Source organism: Neomonachus schauinslandi, chromosome 15 (genome assembly GCF_002201575.2).
Source record: "Neomonachus schauinslandi chromosome 15, ASM220157v2, whole genome shotgun sequence".
Taxonomy (NCBI): Eukaryota; Metazoa; Chordata; class Mammalia; order Carnivora; family Phocidae; genus Neomonachus; species Neomonachus schauinslandi.
Window position 1 is genome coordinate 48405253 of NC_058417.1, and position 26398 is coordinate 48431650.

At 45.8% G+C, this 26398-nt stretch overlaps 1 protein-coding gene across 1 annotated transcript in view; it reads right to left on the reverse strand.

Moving 5' to 3' along the window:
* The window catches only part of WIPI1 (WD repeat domain, phosphoinositide interacting 1), a 33523-nt gene extending 16453 nt beyond the window's left edge, over nt 1-17070 (reverse strand). Inside the window, exons 1-4 of the mRNA XM_021678525.2 lie at nt 16922-17070; nt 10868-10950; nt 9338-9507; nt 4162-4258 (exon numbers count right to left, since the gene is read on the reverse strand). Of these exons, the coding sequence (XP_021534200.1) occupies nt 4162-4258; nt 9338-9507; nt 10868-10950; nt 16922-17001 (430 nt within the window). The 5' untranslated portion in view covers nt 17002-17070. The remainder of the gene's footprint in view (nt 1-4161; nt 4259-9337; nt 9508-10867; nt 10951-16921) is intronic.
* Between the last annotated feature and the right edge of the window lie 9328 nt (nt 17071-26398).

Below are 26398 nucleotides of genomic sequence, written 5' to 3' on the forward strand. Positions count from 1 at the left end.
TTTTTTTTTTTTTTTTTTTTTTTATTAAAGATTTTTATTTATTTATTTGACAAAGAGAGACACAGTGAGAGAGGGAACACAAGCAGGGGGAGTGGGAGAGAGAGAAGCAGGCTCCCCGCGGAGCAGGGAGCCCGATGCGGGGCTCGATCCCAGGACTCTGGGATCATGACCTGAGCCGAAGGCAGACGCTTAACGACTGAGCCACCCAGGCGCCCCTCTGTCTTCTTGATAATAGCCAATCTGACAGGTGTGAGGTGACCTTCCAAGTTTTTTTTGTTAGAGTGTAGATATCCCAGAAGGGAAGAAAAGCTTAAACTTTTCGAACCTTCTGCAGTGTCTAACAGAGAGGGGGATGATACTAGATTCTAACAGGGAAAGGATGATGCAGCGCAGGCGGACTCTGACACGTAACCACTTACCTGAGAGCTTCACCTCCAGGCTTGCACTTCTGCCAATCCACCTGAATTTAGCCAAGGGATCCTGCACACCAACCTTCTCGGACTTAATGAAGGTCCCCAGAAATGCTCACCATGAGTTCCTTCGATTTCCTATGGTCCAATTCTCAGACAAATCCAACCAGCTACAAGAATGCATTTTTGTTCCTTCTGGAAGCCCCCGAGGAAAGCATCAAGAGCTTGCTTCAGGCTTGGATATTACGATTCTACCCATCTTCTGTTTCCATGACAGGTGTCACACAAAGCCTTCCTCAGGAAGGAAATAAGCCTTTGTCTCTGATATCATTTTATAACAGAAAAGTCATAGTGTAAAAGATTTGCAGAGTCCAAAAAATATAAAGTAAGAGAAAAAAAAAAAGCACTCGTTATTCTAAAATCCAGAGGCTCTTCACTGTTCTCAATATTTGAGCATATTTTCTTCCAGTCTTTTTTCTATAGAGGAATCAGGTTTTTGAAATGGCTTTTGGATTTTAGAGTTGACACACATTCTCATAAATCACTGCCGGCTGTAACTTCCCTGAAATTGTTTGGCTGTAATTCTTCTGCAGTTGGAACAGAAGTGCCTGTTATCAGTGCAAGAACCAACGGGAGCACTGGCTGGAATCAGAAGGAAGTCCTATGATTTTAAATCATCCCCACGTTGGTATTTATAGTGTGACTTGACAAACTTAAAGCGAGTTAACAGTGATTTATACATTGCAGTTCCCCCTGGGTTGATTAACGTCTCAGAAGATGCTTTCCAATTTTCAAAAACAGAAAGAAATCTCTGTATTTGCAAGTGTTCTAGGCGACTGCAAACGAGAGCCATTTAGCCCACCTGTACTGCCCTTTTCAGAGAGAGCCCTGGCTGGGGAATGAACTGCTACTTCGTTCTGTTACACGCACTGCTGGGTGGTATAGACAGCTCCCTCGGTATTCTGCAGAAGGTCGCAAGATTATGGCACAGCCAAGGTCCGCAGTTGGCTGAACTTGTGTGGAGATCTCACCCTCACCGCTCAGCACGCAGACTGCTGTGCTCGCAGGAAATTAACTTCGAGGCCCGTCTGGCCAAACCCTTTAAAGGAAACAGCGGGAATGGCCGCGACACAGACACAAGGAAGGAAATGTACAACTGCAGTAGATACGGGGTGCGAAGTCGTGGTAGAGCTCTGTGTGTATCATTTATTTATAATTCACTAGGTTACAATCCGCTCAGCATCAGTGTGCTCCAGCCAGTTGGACAAGGGGACTCTGTTCCCCTTGTGTACCCATGAAGCCCTGATCAAATCAAGAGCCCAAGTTTCTGTCTTATGTTTTTGTTTAGAAAGAAAATGAGAGGATGGGAACAAATAAAGGAGACTCTTGGTCTCTGAAAATTTTACATTCCTGGGTTTGACAGCTCTGAGTCCGCTGAGCGAGGAACTGGTCATGTCCCGGCAAGTGTAACTTTGACCACGGTCAGGCTGCCCTCCAGGCAGGGGCTGGGCTAGGGAGTGAGCCTAACCTTTGCTCTCCCGGGGCTGCTCGCTGCCTGCATTCAGTTAATCCTCCCCAAAATAACTCTGTGGGATGACCATTATCATCTCTCTTTTACTGGAGAACAAAGGGAGCTCAGTGGACGTTGAGATGATAATTATAAATTTCAGGATTCGAAAAAGTCTCGGCTATCTCTCCAAACAACATCAAAGGTGTCAGAGACATATTTTGGTCTTTCAACCCACCTGCGGTCTTTCAGAAGGAAATGCTAGCTCTGTCCTTGAATCCATTCAAACGTTTATCTGAGACGGAGAAAACACCTCCCACCGTTTCTAATTTTTCTCGAGATAAAATTATTCCTTTACAAATAATACCCGTTCTCTCTAAAATACAAAGGCCCACCCTTTCAAACCTTTTTTTCTCCCTGTTTAAACTGCAAAGAAAGAGGCAACCAGTGACTCTTCTGAGCTAAGGAAAACAGCTCCATTTGCTAGAAATTAAGAGTAGATGGGGAGAAACGGCTTTTCACGGGAGGAAGGGGCCCAGTCCCGCAGGTAGGCAGAGCTGTCTCGTGGGGTGATCGTGTGGCGGCAGAAGCAAGGGAAGACGACCGCAGTGCTAACACACAGGCCCCTCCACTGGACAGGGTCCTGACTATGCCGACTCCTATCTTCCCAGAGAACTGGAGAACCAAGAGAGCTTCCAGCTTCCTGGCCACCTGGATGGTCCCTTGCCCAAATCCATCAAGGCCCAGCTCAGGTCCACACCTGCTGTGAGTTCCGCTTCGAGTGGGCAGCACCTCTCCTGCCTGCCCTAGCAGAAGACCACATCTTCCTTTCAGCTGTCTGCACCCCACAGTCCCACCTGGGTCCTGGCCCTGCAAAGTGCCTGTCTCCGGGGACTGGTGTGGCCAGATCCTGGGTCCCTGCGGGCTGCACTGTGCATCTGCAGGTAGGCATAGGCGTAGGATGCACAGCCCAACAGAAGTGGCATCTGACACCTAGCTGCACCCGACAGCGCCCTCTGTCGGCCGGGGCACATAGTGCATCTTCAGTACTGTACCTTTGCAAACCAGTTCAACCTCATTCTTAGAACAAAAACCTGACCATCCGCAGCTCCTTCGCTTACCATCCTCCATTTCATGAAATACGCTTTAAAGTCATCTCAGAGAATTTTCTAACGGCCTCAATGGCTTTGATCTTTGAAAATATATTATTTCGTGGCTGAAATTTTAAAGCACTGAGGTCGACACCAAAGAGGGTCTCCATATAATTGCGATTTATTATACAGACATAAGAGAGAAGAGGGGAGGAAAGCAGGAATAGGAGATTTTACTGCATGGCGGGCTGTGAGCTGGCCACTTTCACAAACACGAGCTCTTGTAATTCGCAGCTGATCCTGCGAGACGGGTATTCCCACCCCATTTTACAGATAAAAAAATCTGAGGCCCAAAGAGCCTCGGTGACTTGGGTTGGGCCATACAGCCTTGAAATTCAATGAAAGTCAAAGAATTAGGAAACTGCCGTAAATGGAAGCAGTCACTTACCGATACTAAACTGGAATTTGATTCACAGCTATTAACCCGAATCCCTGGACACAGCAATCGCTCTATACTGTGATGACCCCCCACCCTCCCACACAACCAAGCTTCTTCCTCATTTACTGCTCGCTTAGTTAGCTCATACCCATCATCTGCTCTTTCAATCTACCAAATCCGATCTGTTCCCATTCTCACACGCGGGACTGGTTCAATAGTGTTGCATCCGAGGGATTTAGTGAAGACCAGTATCCTAGCACATCACCCAAGGAGAGAGGTTTCTTTGTAACTTCATAAAACACATTCTGCGGAGCCTTTCTCCTACTCTGCCGACACACCAAGTCAAAACCTGCTTCTAATTATTACACCTACTCTGTACTGAACCACCACCGAAAATAATTAGGGGTAAACACCTTTTGATATTAGATGCACGAAGTCGCCTACGCCTACCTTCAGCGCCTTGACACATTTGCAGACAATGGGTCCCCGAAGAAAGGGGTTTCTCGAAGGCTGCAGTCCTGAAGGATGCACAGCCCAACAGAAGTGGCATCTGACACCATAAGGACAAACCTCCAAGGTAAGCACCACTGAGACGCAAAACCCATACAAATACTGCTTCGGGTTTTCGGTCGAGGGGGGAGTCCAGCCTGCGAAAGGAGCAACTGGGTATGAGATTTGGGGGTGGGGGGCATCTCCCCTGATTTCGGAGCTCACCTGTTGGGTTTGCAGGAATATCCAGGATGGTCTTCAGCAGCTTCATGTCTTTGATGTTGTGAATGTAAATGGCCTCCTCCAGGCACACCAGCAGCCTCTGTAATAGAAATCATTCATCTGTCCCGTGAGCCCTAACTTGCTTCCAAGCCTAAAGGTGGAAGAATTCTGATGATTTGAGTTGAAGATTACGTTTAGGTATGCACAAGTGCGCATGTACACACACGTCAGCCACCTGAGTAGAAGCATAAAATACAAGATCTTAAAAATTTTCATTTAGAAATTGAGATTTTTGGCGGGGGGGGGGGGCTCCTGGGTGGCTCAGTTGGTTAAGCATCTGCCTTCGGCTCAGGTCATGATCCGGGGTTCCTGGGATCGAGCCCTGTGTTGGACTCCCTGCTCAGTGGGGAGTCTGCTTCTCCCTCTTCCTCTGCCCCTCCCCGTCCCCATTCGTGCGCGCGCATGCGCCCGCGCTCTCTCTCAAATGGATAAATGAGACCTTAAAAAAAAAAAAAAGAAATTGAGATTTTGTGTGTGTGTGGTACTTTCCCCTCTTTAGAACAGGGACTCCCGAACACTTCCTGATCAGACTCCCTTTGCCATTTAGGACAATTTTGGGTAACCTCTTTGGTTCCTATTCCCATCAGACAGGCTCCCTTTCAATGTTCATAACGATGTCTCTGTCTTACACAGACATGGGTTTCTTTACTCCCTCCGTACCACCAATCTTAGGTTCTACTCCCTCCCAAGAATTGCCAACTTTACCTTCGTTCCACTCAACTCTCCAGACCCACTTCCGCATACTCTCTCCAGCCCTGGTAAAGGGAATTGGAAAGCCCTTCTGCCCTCATGTGCACCCCCAGCCCCAGGGCACCCTCCCCCCTCCCCTGTGATCTTCCCAGTGACCCCCCCACCCCCACCCCACACCAGGCCCAGCTCCTTTCCCTCTCCAGTGCAGGGAGGCCCATCTCTTCCTTTTCAAATGAGGCTTGCCAGGTGCAGAGCTGCTTCCCAAAGGCCATGCTCTCTACCAAGTGGAAACAGCCCACGGGGTGGATGTTGGGTGTGCAAATGAATGGAATGCATAGCTCAGTACAAGTGCGGATGCTGGGTGCCGGGGAGGGGCTGTCAGGAAGGACTTTTTGGTTGGGCGGCTCTTTCCTCACCCCGAGCAGCTGCCCACAGCCCCTGCACAAGCCTGACTCCGCTTCCTCTAAGTTAGTGGTTCTCAGGCTTTGATGAGCCAGCCGAGCACCTGAGGGGCAAGGCCTGGCCTCTCCCTGGAAATTCTGGTTTGGGAGGTTTGAAACAAGTACCCCAGGTCATTGTACACCTGAGTTTGAGAGCCTCTGTTCTCAGGCCAGAACCTTTTATCCCAAAAGACAACACTCGGAAAGGAAGGCACCTAAAAATGCTACAAAAACCCTGGTAGGCTCTCCTCCAGGGAAAAGCCTGCCCTACTGTTTTCCCAGGATGACTTCTCACAGCTCAGAAAAATGGAGACCATCACTTTTACTGAGCAGAAAAAGAAAATGTAAATGCCTTCCTCAATTTTAATTAAGGCTCTGTGGTCACAGGTCTGGCTGCCGAGGGGTAAAAAAAAAAAAACATTAGTGTTTCTCCGTGAAACATATTCCCTGTTTTATCTGATCACTTTGTCTTTTGCTAGCACTTTTTATGGTTTGGACTCTAGTACTCTATGCTTACGTTCTTAGGTTTCTGATATCCTCCTGTGTCCCCACACCCAATCCCCAGGACACTGGGTCCTCAGCGTATGCCTCCTGTAGGAACAGCCTCTACACCAGCTCACCCCATCTGTCTGCCTCTGTCCCACCAGCTGTTACAGCACCAGCTGCCGTATGGCCCAGTCGGTGAATTTCTGGTCACCCCTGCTGGCCATGGACAAGACTTAACTAGGAGGGAAACAGAGAATACAGAGAGGGGGAGCGAGGAGGCACCATGTCTCAAGTTCACGTGCAAGCACGCTTCTAGGGCCAGTATGACCCTGGAAACTGCTCTTTAGCAACCAGTTTTCAATCCTAGCAGAACCCTGGGTGGGCCTTCAACTCCGCTCGGTCCTGGTCACCTTGGTTCTCATCAACTCTGCTAGGATTTAGAAGTAATAACTCTTTTTAGTGATTATAAAAATACTGATAGCATCTGCCCTCGAGCACCCCAGATTTAGATGTAGCTCCAGAGGCTTCAATCCAGTGAATGTTCATCTGGATAACCAGGACCCCTCAGAACAGATGGTCGGAGCACTGTCAAAGTTTACATATGGAAATATATCTGGTGTGTCGTCTTCATTCCTCAATACATTTCCTCAATTAAGGACAAGGGGCATAACATTAACTGAGAATGAAAAATACCATAATTACTAAATGTCTTCCTTTCTATATATTTAGAAGAAAATAGGGATGCTCTCTCCTCAAAACTCCCTACACAAATCTTTGATGGTTTCCTGTTGTTTTTAAAAAAGGAACCCCACAGCGGGCAGGACGCGCGGCTCTCACTCCCATTCATTTCCTGCAGGGGGCGGCAGAGCCCGGGCATCAGGGACCCCGGCGTGGCAGGGGGGCTGCAGCAGGTGCCCAACCCCAAAGCTGCCAAGGCCCGAGCCTTGGACGTTCTAAGAAAAGCAAACCCCAAACACGTTCCAGACCTGTTTCAAATCATCTTCTTAGGAGAAGAAACGCTAAGGAGGAGAGAGGTGTCTGAGCGGGTTCCAATGAACTTGGCCATTGGCAGCTGAGTAGTGCTAGGAGCACTGATGTTCTAAGGAGCTGGGGGAGGAGAACCGCAAAAGTCATGGATGTTATACTGAGGACAGGGTGGCATGGAAAGGCTAGCAGACTCAGACCCTTGAGTAATCCTTTGTCCCCTTTGGTAATGAAAATGTCAGAGAGCAAGTAAGAGAGAAATGAGAGAAATAAATTCTATAGATACTATTTGAGGGTTCTGATTTTTGTAGGACTTTGGCCTAAACAATCTTTTTCCTCAAAAGATTTTTTAAATTTTATTTATTTGAGAGAGAGAGAGATAGAGAGAGGGAGCACATGAGCAGGGGGAAGGGCAGAGGGAGGAGAGAGGGAGAAGCAGACTCCTCACTGAGCAGGGAGCCTGTCGTGGGGCTGGATCCCAGGATCCTGAGATCATGACCTGAGCAGAAGTCAGACACTTAACCAACTGAGCCATCCAGGCGCCCCTGGCTAGAACAATCTTAAAAAGATAATCACGTGCCAAAAACAGAGATTTAATTTTCATATATCGGCTATCACTGGACTCAAAAATAAAAAGTTTTGCAATGAAATTTAACATGCTACCAACAGATTTCAGAGAGAGCCCTTGAGCCAAGAATTGGGCTTAAAAACCTTCAAGTCAAAAACTCTCAAATGCCTTTCCCTCCCTGGCTAAGAGCCTGGACTTATTTCCTTCTTTACTCCTGCTCCTTACTTAAATATCCCTACATCCTACTTCTCAGGCTCTTTTCTACCACACTGCTTTATATAGACGTAAGTGGGTATCCAATCAAAGTAGTCGACCAGCTCAAAGAAACAATCTCTTTCTTCTCATAAACTGAAGGAGCATTTTGTCTCATTTGTTAAAAAAATTATTAGCATTTAATAGTTTAGGTAAGAAGATAGAAAACATTGTCCTTGATGAATGCAATGACCTCCACCATCCTGGGAATTTTAATTGAATAGAAAGACCTGCACGGGGGCGCCTGGGTGGCTCAGTTGGTTAAGCCACTGCCTTCGGCTCAGGTCATGATCCTGGAGTCCCGGGATCGAGTCCCGCATCGGGCTCCCTGCTCGGTGGGAGTCTGCTTCTCCCTCTGACCCTCCTCACTCTCATGTGCTCTCTCTCTCTCTCAAATAAATAAATAAAATCTTTAAAAAAAAAAAAAAGAAAGACCTGCACGGTCATATAAAGAATCTATCTGTTTGTTTACTTATTTAACAGGCACTCGGGAAACAGATATTCACTGAGCACTTTTTCCCCCAGGCACTGCCTTTCCTACCAGGCCACAGTAGTGAACACAACAGATACGGTGCCTGCCCTTATAGGATTTAAAATCTAATGATTTAAGGGGAACTCTGCTAATATCCCCAAATATTTATTTAAGGAGAATTTTTTTTTAAAGAATTTATTTATTTGACGGAAAGAGACACAGCAAGAGAGGGAACACAAGCAGGGGGAGTGGGAGAGGGAGAAGCAGGCTTCCCACTGAGCAGGGAGCCCGATGCGGGGCTCGATCCCAGGACCCTGGGACCATGACCTGAGCCGAAGGCAGACGCTTAAGGACTGAGCCACCCAGGCGCCCCTATTTAAGGAGAATTTCTATTTTTAAAGAGAATATATTGTGTATTTGAGATAAGAGTAATCCTTCCTGGGGCGCCTGGGTGGCTCGGTTGGTTAAGTGTCTGCCTTTGGCCCAGGTCATGATCCCAGGACCCTGGGATTGAGCCCTGCATTGGGTTCCCTCTCCCTGCCGCTCCCCTTGCTTGGGCTCTCTCTCTGTGGAAGGACGGAAGGAAAAGAAAGAAAGAAAGAAAAGAGAGAAAGAAAGAAAGAAAGAAAGATCTTCAAACCAACCAACCAACCACTACAAGTAAGATCTATAACAGTGAGCTGGGGGAAAGAAAGGTGGGAGCATGAGCCTGGGCACCTGGATCACTGGGAAAGCTCAAGGACAGAGCAAGAGAAGGGCGGTTTTACAACTGCCTTCAGAGCTAGCCTGGGGCGGGGGGGTGGGGCACGCTCATCCTCAGGGGCTTCATTCTGAGAAGCGTTACTGCCTGTCTGCAGTGGATGCCACCATCCAGGGCCCAAACCACAGAAAGATGTTCTTCTGCGTTCAGTGCCCACAAAGTAGCTCACGGGACGGTGTCAGAGCCAGATTTCCACGCAGCCTGTGTCCAGGGGAAGAGGGTTCACTGCACCAGGGGCCAATGCTCAAGAAGGGACGCGAGGCAGAAGGACCAGGGAGGACACATCACTGAAACTGGTGGCTGGAGTAAGCTCACCATGTCCCTGTGATAGGAGGCCCAACCGAGTCTTAAAATCCCTTTTAGAATCGGATGTGTGGTTTAGAAACATTCATCTCTAAAGGCACTCATCTTCTTTATCTTGCCCATAGAGCAGAAGCCTTGCAACCCGAGAGATCTCCCCCACGTACCTGCCGGTTCAGCCTTATGGACAAGATGTTGCTGGAATAGCTGTAATTACAGATCTCCGTGCCTTTCTTAAAGTGATAGACGTTCATCTGCCGTGGCTTCGTGTGACTGACCACCACTACCAGGCTGCTGGAGAAAAGGCGCTCCACGATGTAGACATCCGGGATCTCGGCTGGGAAGGGAAGCAGCCCGAGGCCACACAGATTTCAGCACCCCCCTGCAGTTAGCCAATGGCCTCGGGGTCTAGCTACTGGGCGCCCTCCATTACAATGATTTCCTTCCCCCCACCGTGAAGCTTTATCTGCCTCCCAAGGTAGCAATTCCAAAGCCCTTTCCAACACCTAAAGAAAACGTCAGAGACCAGAACCCAAAGTCAGGTCTTCCCAGAGCTTCCCCGGATGCCCTCTGTGAGGTAGAATCAGCCCTTGGGCACCACTGTTTGCTCGGGGAAACATTTTTGGGAGGTTTAGACAATCTCAATCTACCCTTTTTCCATGAGAGGTTTCAAAGGTGTGTCTACTCTGGAGAACCTCTGCTTTCAGAATTCTGGTCCCTGTTGCTGAGAGGTACTATGGGTATGGCCATGGTGGTGGTGGTGGGGGGGCAGCAACCTAATTAAATTGTAACCCCTCCTCATTTTGTGCTCCCTGGCCCTCTCTGCAATCCCTTTCTTGTGGAAGACAATCTGGACATCTGTGTCATGACCAGGGAAGTACTTCCGTACTCAGGAAGAAGGTAAATAAGTAAGCCTCCCGAGCGCCCATAGGTAGACACCTCAGTGTTTTTCTGAGAACATTCTTTTTGTATGCGTGCCTTCCTTGTGTGTAGGCAGGTCCCATAGGGAGTGACATAGGACAGATACAGAGCGAAGTATTCACGAAAATGGTGTAATAAAAATAATATCTTACAAATATATTAGGGACCCAAGGTATTTATTTTCCAAACCACTTTCTTCCCAGGAAATCCAAAGATTGTGTATTCTTCACTATTACGATGGCATAAATTATTACTTACCCTGAGAAAATAAGAGAGTCACATTTCTAAGCTGCATTTTTTTTGTGATATTCACTAGAAGTATTTCAACATCTTCAGTATGAGCTATGCAAATGGGATCATATTGCTTTATTAAAACAAGGAAAATACTTCCATGACTGAATGAATGTTAGCAACATTCTACAGTGCCAATATAATGGCAAAAAAAAAAGTCATAAGTGACCTTCTTTGACAATTATAAAAACTGATGGCTGGGCATAAAAGTATATGAACAAGTGTCAACAATACAGTTTCAAACCAAGGATTTCTTAATATAAAAAGAAAATGTTACCTAAGATATTGCCAAATCTAAGGGCTTACTTGTGGGTTGTTTTTTTTTTTTAAACCAAGTGGAGGCAATGATTTATATTTAAGCCTGAAAAATACTGACTCCTTCAGTTTGACAGTTAAGGGAGAAAAATGCAGACAGCTCAGGAGCACCACAGATTAAAGTCTAGAGGGAGGATTTGGTGTCCCTGAGATCTCACACACACACTTACTGCTTCCATGGACTTGGTCCAGTTGCTCCACAGAACTCAAAGAAAACAGCTTATAACCGACTTTGGTTCCAATTGCTAGGGATCTGTGGAAGATAATGACAGCATGAGAATGACAAGAGATACTGTAATCCAGCCACAGAGCAGCCTAAGACAGACATTCCCTTTCCTCCCAGGCTCATAGTGGACAGACAAACATCCATCCTCAGGTATTTCGGTATTTGATAACTATCTAAATAGTTGTCAGGTGGGCAGGTACATTAAAAGGGAAAAGGGCAAAGACAACCACAGACTCAGATGGGTAAGAGATCTGAAACTCATCAAAAGAAGTGTCAAACCTACCAGCAACTCTGCTTTCCCAACTGGGCAGAAATAGGAAAAATGGAATGCTTAAGAGTATTCATCCTGGAGCTACTCCCAACACAATGAGGGGTCTTCTGGTTGTTTGAGAGGTACTTTACCAAGAGGTAAATTTTCTATTTCCTGGTTTTGTTTTGTTTTGCTTAAAAAATAAATACACTATCATAGTAGGCATAGTCATTAGTAAGTACAATTTAATGGATGCATCCTTTCATCGCTTTCCATGAAAACATCCCAGATACTTTATACCAGTAGCTCTCATCCCCAGATGTACATTAAATTTACTTGGGAAGCTTTTTTTTTTTTTTTTTTTTAAAGATTTTATTTATTTATTTGAGAGAGGGAGAATGAGAGAGAGAGAGAACATATGAGAGGGGATAGGGTCAGAGGACGAAGCAGACTCCCTGCTGAGCAGGGAGCCCGATGCGGGACTCGATCCAGGGACTCCAGGATCATGACCTGAGCCGAAGGCAGTCGCTTAACCAACTGAGCCACCCAGGCGCCCTACTTGGGAAGCTTTTAAAAAATACTGATGATTACTTACTCCTCCTCCTCCAACCCTGAGCTTTTTAATCAGATGCTTTCTTTCCTTCGTTCTTTCTTTTTCTTTCTCTCTTTTTCTTTCTTTCTCTCCCACCCCCATCTCTCTCTCTTTCTCTTCCTCTCTCTATTTTTCTTTTTCTTTTTTTAGTTCAAGTACTCCCATGTGCAGTCAGGGTTGAGAACTCTGCTTTATACCATGTTCCACAAAGCTAGTATCACAACCAACCAACAAAACAAAAACTAAACACTCATCTGGAACAATATGGGCTAAAAAAAAAAACAACCAAAAAAAACTTGTTTTCTTATTTTTTCACTTTCAACCAATAGATAAAGACAGAGTGTAAACCCAGGCTTCCTTGGCTTTAGGATGAAAGCAAAGGAGTCAATTTTGTTCAGCAGCTGGGATCCCCATCCAGCTCTCTCCTGCTTTGCCCTCAACACTTCAGTGATGAGCAAAATCTCACCCAGAGCACACTCAGAATAAGCAGTCTGACCTTGAGCACTTCCACCCTGGGAAAATGGGATGTCAGAACTGAAGTGGACCTTAAAATAGTCCTAAGTGGGGGCGCCTGGGTGGCTCAGTCGTTAAGTGTCTGCCTTTGGCTCAGGTCATGATCCCAGGGTCCTGGGATCAAGCCCCGCATCGGGCTCCCTGCTCAGCAGGAAGCCTGCTTCTCCCTCTCCCACTCCCCCTTCTTGTGTTCCTTCTCTCATTTGTCTCTCTCTGTCAAATAAATAAATAAAATCTTAAAAAAAAAAAAAGTCTTAAGTGGACCTAAAAATTAGCCCAGCTTCCTCATTTAAAGCAAATATTGGCAAAGATGAGATTTGTTCTTCACAGGTAAGCATATACGAATATTAGCAGTTTACTGGGGCAAGCCTGGATGGCCAAGGCTCTTGTTTCATTAGCCTAAAAATAAAAAAGAGGATGTCACATGATTTTCCCTGGAATTGTTTTTTTCCTACCCAAACATTTGTTCTTCCCTGGGACATAGGGATAGGAGACTTTGGTCAACGTTTAACCGGGAGGGAGATGCTTTTGTTTCCCAGCCCTCCAACCTGCGGGGGGGGGGGGGGGGGCAAAGGGGTGTGCTAAACATTTGCACGAGAGCAGCAGCGTGCCCAGAACTGGGGTCTGGCACCCAGAACTACAGCATTAATGGTGACAAACAGCAACTGGAGAGGCAAGCCAGCAGCATCTTAAAACTTCAAAAAACAGCTACAGGCAAAAGAATGAAACTGGACTACTATCTGACACTCATATACAAGTGTGAACTCAAAATGGATTAAAGACTTCAGTGTAAGACCCGAAGCCATAAAACTCCTAGAAGAAAACACAGGCCGTAAGCTCCTTGACATGGGTCTCAGAGATGTTTTTTGGATGTGACTCCAAAGGCAAGGGAAACAAAAGCAAAAATAAACAAATAGGATTACATCAAACTAAAAAGCTTCTGCACGGCAAAGGAAACCATCAGGAAAATGAAAAAACAACCCACTGAATGGGAGAAAATATTCGCAACAAGGGGTTAATATCCAAAATATATAAATTCATTTAACAACAAAAAAAGCCCCAACCTGATTAAAAAATGGAAGAGTATCTGAATTGACATTTTTCCAAGGAAGACATACAGATAACCAACAGGCACATGAAAAGATGCTCAACATCACTAATCATCAGGGAAATGGAGACCAAAACCACAAACCTTATACCTATAAGAATGGCTATTATCAAAAAGATAAGAAACAACAAGTGTTGGCGAGGATGTGGAGAAAGGGGAACCCTCTTACACTGTTGGTGGGAATGCAAGCTGGTGCAGCCACTCTGGAAAACAGTATGGAGGTTCCTCAAACTTAAAAATATAACTACCCTACGATCCAGCAATTCCACTTCTGGGTATCTTTCTGAAGGAAAAATCAAAATACTAATTCAAAGAGATATATGCACCCCTATGTTAATTGCCGCATTATTTACAATAGCCGAGATATGGAAACAACCTAAGTGTCCATCAATGGATGATTGGATAAAGACCCACGCACATGCGCACACACACACACATACTTCTCAGCCATAAAAAGAATGAAATCATGCCATTTGCAGCAACATGGATGAGAGCATTATGCTAAATAAGTCAGACAGAGAAAGACAAATACCACATGATTTCACTTACATGTGGAATCTAAGAAAAACAAAATGGACAGAAGAAAACAAAACCCAGACTCATAGTTACAGAGAATAGATTGGTGGTTGCCAGATGGGAAGGATATGGGGGGGGGGGAACAAAATTGGTGAAGGAGATCAGGAAGTACAAACTTCCAGTTATAAAATAAATATATCATGGGGGCTAATGTATAGCATGGGAAATGCAGTAGCTAATACTGCATTAATTTTGTAAGTTAACAGATGTTTAGTAGACTGATTGTGGTGACCATTTCCCAGTGTATACAAATGTTGAATCACAATAGGTCATACACTTGAAACTAATATAATACTGTATGTCAGTTATACCTCAACTTTAAAAACCTCCTTTTTATTCCTATGATTCAAAAAAAAGTGTTTTAAAATACACTCCATAGAGATTGCTGGTTTTAAACTTTCTTCACATGGACTTTTTCACATAAATACAGATGCATTTAGTAGCAAACTGAGGTTTCTAAAGCTTGCAAGTAAGGGGAAAAAAGGTAACTAGGGTCTTGTGATATGAACCAAAAGATTTTTGGCAATTTAAAATAATTTTCAAACATAAGCCCTGCTCCTAGAACGGAAGAATTTTGTACATGAGAAAATGGCAGTGTGATTACTATCATGTTTTAAATGATTGATCAATGGCCACAAAAGATGCCGAATCAAGGAATTCAAACTACAACCTTATTTTATTCATAGGGCCTTCCTGCAGGAAAAAAAACTCTCATCACCTCTCACAGGAATAGGGCTTGGGACAAATACATACTGCCAATCAAATGAAAAAATGTACCCAAAGTGTCTAGCACAGTGCCAAACGGGAAGTCTGATCGAAGAACTTTAGTTGTAATACTGGATTCCAAACTCAGCCTACACTTAGAGAAAAAGACACACTGATACCCCTAAATGCATTCGTAAGGGTCTTGACTTATTTTAAAATCCAATGTCATACCCTCTCTGGCTCAAAGCAACTGACTGTGACAAAAACTTTTATTTATAGGTGAGACAGAGCTGTCCAGCAGAACCTTCATCCAAGAAAACAGAACTGACAGTAGAGACAAGGAAATTAACTTTCCAGGCACCCAACAGCTTTGAAAATAACCCAAGTGCTATAGAAAGCTGGGACTCAGCTAGAGTAAAAAATCACCAACTCTTTAAAAAAAATCTAATAAACAATGTTACAAAGCAGAATTTAGAACATTTACTTCCAGTAAGCAAACTGACTCCCCTCCTTGTCCTGTGTTCAGTTGGGAAAGAAAACCTTCTGGCATTTATTTCAACAGCCATTCTCTCTTGCAAAATGCTACTTACAAAATGTCAGAATTTTATCTACACCATCATTTCTATAAACTGCAGGTCTCAACCAATCAGCTGATCTTTCAAAAAAAATTTTTTTTTTTAAGATTTTATTTATTTGCGAGAGAGAGAATGAGAGACAGAGAGCATGAGAGGGAGGAGGGTCAGAGGGAGAAGCAGACTCCCCGCTGAGCAGGGAGCCCGACGTGGGACTCGATCCCGGGACTCCAGGATCATGACCTGAGCCTAAGGCAGTCGCTCAACCAACTGAGCCACCCAGGCGCCCCCAATCAGCTGATCTTAAAAACAGTTCAGTGAGTTACAAACACCTTTAAAAGAAGGGATCACACATAGCAGGGGTAAACACTATTTAATGAATCACTTTCCAGGGATATTCTATGTATGTGGGTATTACGGGATGTTGTAATATGGATTTCTTATTGTCGATTGTGGTAAAAAAAAAAAACAACAACAAAACTTCAAAGTCACTCATCTAACCAAGCTGTCCAGCTATCCAATTACCCGATTACACAGTTTTTTTCGAACAAAGGCATATTGTTCGGCATAGGGTGTTTTTAAACAGAAATACAAAGGGAATGAAAGCCAGAGTTACTTATGGTACAGCATGGCCTTAATTACACCACTGAATGTTCAATATTAGCACAGCCTCGTCACAGGCAGCCAAAGCACAAGCCTGAAGCCGGCTCCAAACAAGGAACACAACACAAACTGGTACAGCAGGAAGTGGGAAACTGGAAAGCGGTCATCGCTGCTTGATGCTCTGGGTGCACATTCCAAAGAGATTATTCCATATGGTCCCCAGGACTGGCGTCTAACAACTCTATGAAAAGAGGGAAGGAAACAAGGCGTTTGCTTCGAAGGGACTGAATCCTTGAGATGTCTGCAATACAGTTCTGCAACTCACTCTCTGGCCAAAGTCCAAACGTGCACATCGAAGTGAAACATTAAAAATCCACTCAAAAAGCAACTGGAGCTCGTGCTTCTCAGAGAAGGCAGCCTGGGCCCGGGAAAGGGCTCTCGGACTCGGAGAAGGAGATGCTGCCTGGCCGAGGGGGGCTACGGGAAAACAGTGAGAGGGGTGCAAAGGTTTCTGACACCCCGAGCCGGCAGGCGAGATGCCCTGGGCTGGGCTCGGACAGGGGCTGGCCTGGCCACAGGGATAGGCTGCCTCTTTGTCCCAGGCCCTGCCCAGATGCCACGTTGAGATGCTCAAGGACAAATGGGAAAGTTTTTCCTGGATTCCCATCTTCCTGAGCCCCAACAACCGCGCCTTGGGTCAACTCGCAACTTCCCCCCTCCCCTCCCCTCTCCTTTGTTTTGGCTTCTCCTCCTCCCTCCCCAGACCCCCACTCCGGTCGCTAACCTCTGCCCCCACTGGATTCCGTCGCCTTCTCCCGCCCCACTCCGCCCGCGAACTCCCGCCCTTCTTGCTCCGCCGGCCGCTCCTGGCCCTCGGCCCGCGGCGGGGGTGGGGGCGCTCGAACACCCACCGGGGGAGGGGGAGCCCCCCGCCCCCCAGACCGAGCCTGTCCGGGGCCGCCCGGGCCGGGCCGCCGACGCCCTCTTGGGGCGTAGGCCCATGCCTGTCCGGCTACAGGTTGCCGACCGGACAAGACCCCTGGTCGCGACTTTCCTGCCCCCCCAACCCAGCTGCTTACGTGCAGTCCTGGTTGAAAGATAAGCAGCTGAGCGCCGCCTCGACCCCGCCCGGGGGGCCATCCGCCGCCTCGGCCTCCATCGGGGACTCGACCCGGGGAAGCCGCAGCTCCGAGCCGGCGACAGCCACCTCAGCAGCCCGCTGGCGCCGGCTCGGCGGGCCGGATCGCCGGCCCCCTTTCTCTCCTGGCCCCGCCCCGTCCCTGCTTCGCTCCGCCCCGCCCAGGCCCGGCCGGGCCCCTCCTGCGGGTCCTAGCCAAACCTAAGCCCCTGAGGGGGCGGGGGCCCCACCCCCGGCCGCCATTGGCTACGAGTCCACGCCCACGGCGCCCCCTGGGCCAATTGACGACAGCTGCGGGAGGAACTGCCCCGGTGGCGCCCCGCCCCCAGTTCGGTGAGACGGCTCTCCATTGGGCGAAGGCGCGTGACGCAAGGCTGCAGGCCACGTGGTGGTGTTGTCATTGCCAGACGCTGCCAAGCGGGAGATGGCGAGAGTGAGTGCAGCTCAGGCGCGACCTGTTGGCCTCCGGGCATCTGCGGTGGGGCTGCGGCGGGGGCGGCGGGGGCGGCGGGGGCGGCGGGGGCGGCGGGCGGACGCGCTCGGTCCCACCCCGCCCAAACCCCGGTCACGAGTAGCTCTCTATTAAACTTACAGAGGTTAGTAGAGAGCGTGAGACGCCAAAGCCCCGCCCTTCTGTAGAGTCTTCAAGCTGCTTAGAGAAAAGTTTCTAAAATGAGATGCTAAAGCCGGACAGATCTGAAGTTATCTTACCGATTTCCCTGCCGTGGAGAGCTCTTCCTACATGCCAAGAACTGTCTTAACTGTGTAGATGATCTCGTTGAATTCCTATAAAACAGGAAAATATGTTTTTGAGGTTTTTTTTTTTTTAAAGATTTTATTTATTTATTTGAGAGAGAGAGAATGAGAGAGAGAAAGCACATGAGAGGGGGGAGGGTCAGAGGGAGAAGCAGACTCCCCGCCCAGCAGGGAGCCCGATACGGGACTCGATCCCGGAACTCCAGGATCATGACCTGAACCGAAGGCAGTGGCTTAACCAACTGAGCCACCCAGGCGCCCAGGAAAATATGTTTTATACCCAATTTTTTATAAAGAGTCAACTGAACAGCTAAATAACCTGTCTAAAGTAAGACAACAAATGGTAGAAGGTGGATTTGTCTGGTATCAAGACCGGTGCACCCAGCCACTCTGTTGGAAAATTTGGCAAAATCCATTTGATCTGTAGTTGAAAAAAAAAAAGAAAGAAAATGTGTGTTAGCTGGTGTATTTGATGAAAGGGATGAGATCTCGAAGATGGCACAATTCAAAACTCACATATTTGACATGAATCCTGACAAGAGTCTCTCTTCCCATAAATTCATGTTGCCATGTAGAATACCCAACACAGCTTATAAATCAGTAGCTCTGCTGGCTTTGGATTTATATAATTCCTGATGAATTTTTAACTCATACTTTTCAAGTTGAGATGAGATGACATTTTAATTGTTATGCCACAGTATTTCAAATTGGCATAATTAAAATTTATCTATTTTGTGACAAAGCTATGTATACATATGTGTGTATACACACATACTTTGGAAACAAACCTATAATGGATGAGTGAAGAGCACTATTTCATATAAGCTTTTCTGGTTGCATTTCTGGTTTGGGTTTTCTGAAGTGCAAATATAACAGTTTCTTCACTCAATGCTATTATCCTTTCTCTCAACTGATGTAAAAATAGTTCAGCTCATAGATCCACAGATGTTGGTTGCTCTTTAGTTGATTGTGAGGTGTTGTATAAACCATCCTAAGTGAAAACAGCTTCTGTTTGGATGCTTTAACTGCGTCATTTTTGTTACCTCTTGGATCAAAGGTGCTTCTCCTTACCACTCCCAGCTCAGCCATTTAGAAAACCAGGAGTCTGGTAGGCTAGGTGCTGGGCTGTTTGGAGAATTAAATAAAGTGTGGAATAAGGTTTTTATAGTGGAAGCTGTTATTCTCAGTAGTTTAGACTTCATGGGCTAGAGTTGGGAGCTGGTGTTAGTTTTTGAGCAGGAGTGTTTCATGATAAAAGCAGTGTTTTAGGCAGATAAACTTGGCCAGGGTGTGCAGAATAGATTAGAAGGGGGAAAAGTCTAGACTAATGTGAAATTCTAGGAGTGAAGGGACGTGAGATACAGGCTAGAAAGGTTAGGACAAACCCAAGAGAAATTTTTTTCTACTGAAATATATTTGACATATATTTGATATATAACATTGCATAAATTTAAGGTGTATAGCATGTTGATTTCATACTTATATATTGTAATATGATTGCCACTGTAGCTATAATTAGCACCACTAACATGTCACATGAAGAGATATTTTGCAGCAATGCTTTCCAAAAGAAAGATAATGAGCCAAAGAAAGAAAATGTCAGCCACAGATGTGAACCCCATTTGTAATTTTAAATTTTCTAGAAGCCACCTTAAAAAAGGTAAAAAGAAATGAGTAAATGAACTTTAATAATATATTGAACACAATATGTCAAAAGTCTCATTTTAATTGGTAATCAATGCAAAAGTATTAATCGGCTGGTTTAGATTATTTTTTAGCATAATTATTTAAAATCCAATGTATCCCTTTCACTTAGAACATATCTCAGTTTACGCTAGCCACATTTTAAGTACCAATGTGGCTGGTAGCTATCGCATTGCTCAGTGAAGTTTGGGGAGAATAAACCACAGAACTCGGTGGCTGATGGAGGAGGGGTGGTGTGGCAGGGAAGAGTCAAATTGGATTCCGTGGTTAGGAAGGTGGAAGCTCATGGCACTGCTTTCAGAAACTAGATGCGTGGGCAGGTATTCAGGAAGATGCAATTAGTTACATGTTGACATAGCAGAACTGAATGCTGATTGGGATTACGGTTCAGGCCTAGAGATATAGGTAAAAACTGATCAGCTTCCCAGCCCCATCTTTCCTATGAATGATTCCCCTTGGATGTTTCCCACTGAGTTAGTGGTTCACCATCCACCACCACCCATGTGGAAATAACATCCCAGAGCTGCCTCATCTGGTTTTATTTTTCCCAAGATAATACAGAAATCTGTATTTTTATATAAATAAATTTTAAATAAATATTTATTTTACATAAACCTATATTTTTACATAAAAATTTAAAATGTTGATGACCAATTCTTATTTTTAAAAAACACTGTGTGGGCCAAATTAAATATACCAGCTGGCTGGATCTGGTTTGTGGAGGTCCAGTGTGTGACCTCTGTTCAAGGCAGAAGCAGTCTCTTTGAGAGGCTCCACCCTCAAAAAAAAAAAAAAAAACCCAAGAAAATGCTACAAATAAATTCAGAGGTGTTGGATTCATTTAATGTCAGGCTGATTTTTCTTTATCTAAGTTCTAGTTCTAGGTTCTGTGGGATAGGAAACTCCTGATTTTTTTTTTAAAGATTTTATTTATTTATTTGAGAGAGAGAGAATGAGAGAGAGCACATGAGAGGGGGGAGGGTCAGAGGGAGAAGCAGACTCCCTGCCGAGCAGGGAGCCCGATGTGGGACTCAATCCAGGGACTCCAGGATCCTGACCTGAGCCGAAGGCAGTCGCTTAACCAACTGAGCCACCCAGGCGCCCGGAAACTCCTGATTTAAATGTTGGGTTGATGGCATCCTAATCCTTCCACATTCTTGGAACAGAAATTTCAACACCAAATAACAGAAGCAGAAACTGGAGGAGGAGGGGAATACAACACTTTACCACAAGGAAAACAAGATTTCAGCTTTTTGTCCTTCTTCCAATTGAAATGCTTAAGTGTCTATCTTTTCTCAGACAAAATGTCTATTATTTCTAGGGAAATGGTAAATCAGCAAAATCTGGAAGCGTAAAGCTGAGCTTGGGAATTAAGTATCCTTGGTAATACAAAATTGCAGGCCACAATTCAACTAATGGGAAGCCTTCCTATTTGTGCAACAATCAGGTTGTAATTTTAAAATGCTGATTAGGGAGTGCACAGGGCAATGACAGGGGAAGTTGGAAATGACACATCCTGTCTGATGCAACCCTCATGTCACCCAGTATGGTTGCCCACAACACCCAACTGTCTATAATTAGAGTAACTACGAGGTGAGCAAATACCACTCCTGTCCCCTTCTTTGTATAAAACCCGTTCTACTTTTATAAAATCAAGTCATAGGGAATAAGCTCCTTTTCCTTTTCTGATACGTTTCAGCACTCAGAACGTGAGCTGAGAAAGAGTAGAACCGGAATGGACGAGTGAATGGTAGTACTTTGAGAAAAGGATGAAGGAAGAAGGGCCTGGGGACAATGCAAAATAGGTAAGACTTGGGGGAGGGGAGAGGGAAGGGTGATGTGTCACAGACTCAAGGAGTCAGCCCTACCTTACTATTCTAGGGTAGGAGGTAAGGGCTTGGAACGTAGGGTGATTTCTGGGAAAGGAGGCGATCCATCAGATTGGCAAACAGGAAGTACCCAGCCAGAGGTATGGCTAAACAGCAGGCTGCAGTGAATAAACAGTCCCTATAATGTGCCTTTGCTCCCCAAATGGAACCACTATATCTGGCTTTATCAGTCAAAAAAGGGTGGATGGGGGGCAAAAACCAACAACCATTCTAGTATTCTTGACTTATATATTTCCTCTCAAGAGCAAGAAACAATGGTATTTCATTAAAGAGCGGACTGGTGTCCTTGTCTACATTCTCTCTGCCATCTGTCTTATTTTTGCTTCCAGAAGAATCTTTTTTTTTTTTTAAGATTTTATTTATTTGACAGAGAGAGAGAGATAGCGAGAGAGGGAACACAAGCAGGGAGAATGGGAGAGGGAGAAGCAGGCTTCCCGCTGAGCAGGGAGCCCGATGCGGGGCTCGATCCCAGGACCCTGGGATCATGACCTGAGCCGAAGGCAGATGCTTAATGGCTGAGCCACCCAGGCGCCCCCCAGAAGAATCTTAAAATGCTGAGGCAATCGCAGGTTCTCCATAAATACTTGCTCATCGGCTAACATTCACGAAGACAGTAGCTTTCTATGTGTGCATTTGCAGACATACCTTGAGCTAATGGTCTATTAGTCAAGGCAACGTAGAGAGGTTGGATCACGGAACTTTTGTTCACTGGGCCATCTTAAGACCAGCCAGGATTCTAGAGAAGTGTTCGTCAGGTCAACCCATTCCTCCCCAACTTAAGTTTGAGAGTATGAATATAGGTGACATCTGGAAATGGAAAGCAAAGCTTTATAGAAAGCTTGGCTTGAAGCCTCATACATCTTCTCATTTAATGCTTACTACATGTTGTGTCCCGGAGATTTTTATCCCCATCACCCAGTTGCGTAAACCAAGATTGAGAGATGTTGCATTAAGTTGCTCAAGGTCCTGGGGCAGTCTGTGATGGAGATACGGTTTGCAATCACCTTTCCACCACATTTCCAGGTCCCCTCTCATTCCATGCTTCCTCTCAGAATGCGGTGCCTCAAAGCCCGCGACAGAATTGGCATCTTAACCTGTACTCCATTCACTAAAGGGACAGAGAGGCAAGGGTGGAGACACGGAGGCAGGATTACGCCAAGAGGGCCACAGGCCAAGTGCAAGCGGCAGGGCATCAAGCCTGGAGCTTTTCAAAGGGGGCCAAAGCTTTGCTTAGATTTGCCACGGGTACTATACTAGACATACCTAGAAACATCTTTTGCTCCCAGGTAAAGGGTTAACTTGTGCTCATGGGCGAGGGTGGCTAGTTAATAAGTGGTGCTCTAGGACTCTGGGTTTCTTCCTGGTCTAGAGAGCTGGTGTGAAGAACGGTAACCATTCCTTAGAATTTTTCATCTCTGGGGGGAAAGTGATTTCAAAGGCCTTAGGGGAGCCAGAGAGAGGGCCGAGAATCCCATGATTCTTGGTGAACAGTGCCATCTAGTGACCTGTGGTGTTCAGTTCCAGCCTGGTGGGTGGACCTTGAAGGAGAGACTGACTGGCTTGAGTGAGAAGATATGGGGAGCTAATCATGAAACCCTGAAGAGTCTCAGACTTCCCATGTGTTCTTCCAAAACTTCTTTATCTTCTGTACACGGAAAATACAGAGGCCTCACTCACCACTCTCTTGCAGAAGGAGTTTGGAAGAGGTTGGCCCATTCATTCATTTGACACATTTTTATTCAGTGCCTGTTATGTGCCTGCCAGGGTTCTAGGTCCTGGGGATGCAACATGGGTAAAAAATAAATAAAAATCCCTGCTTAAATGGGCAGAGAGACCACAGGCAAGAAAAATAGAGTGGAGAGTATCTCAGATGGCCATGAGTACGAAGAAGAAAAATAAAGCATTTGGTGGTGTGTGTGTGTGGGGGGGGGAGGGTTTGATGAAGAGTGGGCAGGGAAGGTGTCACTGGAAGGTTCCGTTTGAACAAAGACCTGAAGGAGAGAAGAGAACGTGTGGGGAAAAGCATTCTGGCCAGGAGGAGGATGGAGGAGGTGAGGATGACAAGAGGGGCAGAGACAGAAGGGGTGGATAAAGAGGAAAAGAGGTCAGAACGATAATGCTTGGGCATGTGGGACGAAAAACCACTGGACATTTTGACTTATATTTGAACAGAATCGCTCAGGGAGCCGTGCTGAAAATAAACAAGAGGTGTCTTGGTAGATTCACCATTCCCTTTACGACGTTTAAAAACTCCAGGAAGCCCAGTGTATCATTTAACATTGTTTAACAAGTTCTTTTTAGGCTTATATAGATCTCATTCTTCTAGGAACAGCCAGTAACTTCTTGTGGGACCCGAGAAAGTGAAAGTCAGCCCTGATAAGCAGACTGTGATGTTCCCAACAGTCATAAATGAGGCCAGTAAAAAGCCAACAGAAAACAGTGTCTTTCCCAAGGCCGCAAAGGGACTAACATTGAGTGATTAAGTCTTTCTTACCAGTGCCTTCCGCTGACTCTCTCCATCCCTCCCACCCGCTGAACAGAGATTTGTGAGCCCAATTATTAAACCACCCCACTTCATGACCACCTCCAACTCTGGCCTGATGTCTCTTCCCCAGCCTTCTCACCTTAGAATCACTTAGTGCAAACCCAAACCCTACAAAAAGCCCCTTCCTGGAGCCTCTTACTGAGATACCCTATGGGTCACTGGTGTGTACGCTTTCCCTTGCTGCATCAAGTTAAGAAAATCAGCATCGACTGGGTGAACTTGGTGGTCTCTACCTACAACTTTATCCACCCCCAGTATTTTGGAGAACCCAAAGTTTAAGAAAAGTTGGACAAAATAATTACTTCCCACTCTAGCATTCTGTGAATCTAAAGCTGAGATGTTGCACCCTGCCTGACTTGTGTATGATCAACGAAAGCACTGAGGACTATCTTGTCAAATATTTTTTAAAAATGTTCTGGATAGTTCCTATGCATGAGGCAATACAATATGTGAACTTTTGTGTCTGGCTTCTTTTCTGCAGCATAACGCTTTCAAGGCTCATCCTACACGGATGTTATAGCCTGTGTCAGTCAGGATTTCATTTCTTTTTATGGCTGAATCATATTCCATTAAATGTATATACCACACCTTATTTGTCCATTTGTCAGCTGATGGACATTTGAGTTGTTTCTACCTCTTGGCTATTGTGAAGAGTGCTACCGAATCACCTGCATGTACAGGTGATTATTTGAGTATCTGTTGCCAGTTGTCTTGGGTATGTATATATCTCAGAGTGGAATTCCTGGATTACATGGTAATTCCATGTTTAACTTTTTTTTTTTTTTGAGATTTAAAAAAAAAATTATTTGAGGGAGAGCGAGCCCGAGCGAGAGAGCACCAGCAGGGGGAGCGGCAGAGGGAGAGGGAGAAGCAGGCTCCCCGCTGAGCAGGGAGCCCCATGCAGGTCCTGATCCCAGGACCCCGAGATCATGACCTGAGCAGAAGGCAGACGTTTCACTGACTGGCCACCCAGGGGCCCCTAACTTTTTGAGGAACTGAAAAACTGCTTTCCACAGAGGCTGAAACATATTACGTTTCCATAGCAACGTAAAAGGGCTCCCATTCCTCCATGTCCTTGCCAACATTTGTTAGTTTCTGTTTTCAATTTTTTATAATTACTATAGCCATCCCCCTGGGTGTGAAAAACACTGAGTTTTTATGCCATGTCTGCAAACTTGTAAACTCTTGGGACACCCAAGGAGTCCTGGGTCCCCCAGCGCTCGCCATGAGCCAAAGTCATCTGTATTTTCAAGGCTCCTACACCCATCCTCGGTCATGCTCTGCCAGTTGGGCAACAAAGCCTTGTATCCTATAGACACTCATTCAGCTTCAACATATAAAGCTGAAATGTGAGTTCACGGAGCCAAGTCAAGGGAGTAATATCTGAAGCCGACCCTGGGCTGCCCCTTCTGGCCTGTTCTTTCTATTCTTCTTTCATTCTCCTAGTAAAACCTATTGATGCTGCAACATGGTCTTCAGCTGCACCTGGACATGATTATACCCCAGCTTCAATTCAGCTGGGGTACTCCATTAGGCGGGTTTCTTGTTAGGGTGAAAATGGGTGTTAACCACATAACTAACGACACAAAGGACAAAGTCATTCCTTTTGCTGTGAGGATCCTGTGTGACATCAAGAAGGAATGTCTCAGAGGCATATCTGGGCAGAGGGTAGGTATATGGGCACATCTGGGCATAGGGTAGCTATATGGGATTGAGAGAGAGAGAGATCCAGGTTCACGGGTGAAGACATAGTCGCTGAAGCCACGAGAGGAGGTAAGATGTAATGAAAAATGTGTCAGTTGGCGAAGAATTGGAGTGAAATGTTCTGGTTTGATGTTTGGAGTATTCCTTTAATTTTAGGAACACTACTAGAAAGGAGGCTGGTGTGTGTGCTTGGAGCTGGCTGCAACAGCTCTATGTCCCACATTGCTGGTGAGTGAGAACCTCTGTTATAAATGGAAACCTGAACTGGCAAATGCTCATTGGCTAAAGCTGAACGCACCAGTTTATTTTGGTACCTATTATCTACACGATCTCCTATTTTGCATATCGATTGCAAATATGCACGAGGAATAGAAAGCGGGCGTGTTTTCCAAAAACGAGACTGAGAGTTTTCACTGCTGCGTCTCTGAAGTAGGTAGGACTCGGACTTCTCTGTGGTCAGAAACATCCTTTGGTGGGTTTCTAATTTTTTATAGAAGTTTGGCTCCAGAGGCTGTTGAAGAGCCTTTGGGAAAGATATCAAGTGTACGGGACATATCTTAAAATATTTAAGGTAGCTATTTCCTAGGCCCTCATCTCTTCTTTCCCCACAGGCATCTGTTCCCATATGTGGAGGTTTAAGTCAGCCTCTATCTACAGATGACCCTTGTCTGACCTCACTCTCTGGAATGCTCTGCCTGCCTCTGTCTTTCATCCCAGAGCACATCAACACTAACTTCCACTGGCATTCCTGGTAGGATCTCTTTCTCCTGAGCTCTTGAAAGAATTGCAACTCCCGGGGAATGGTGGAAGAGTTGGTTTT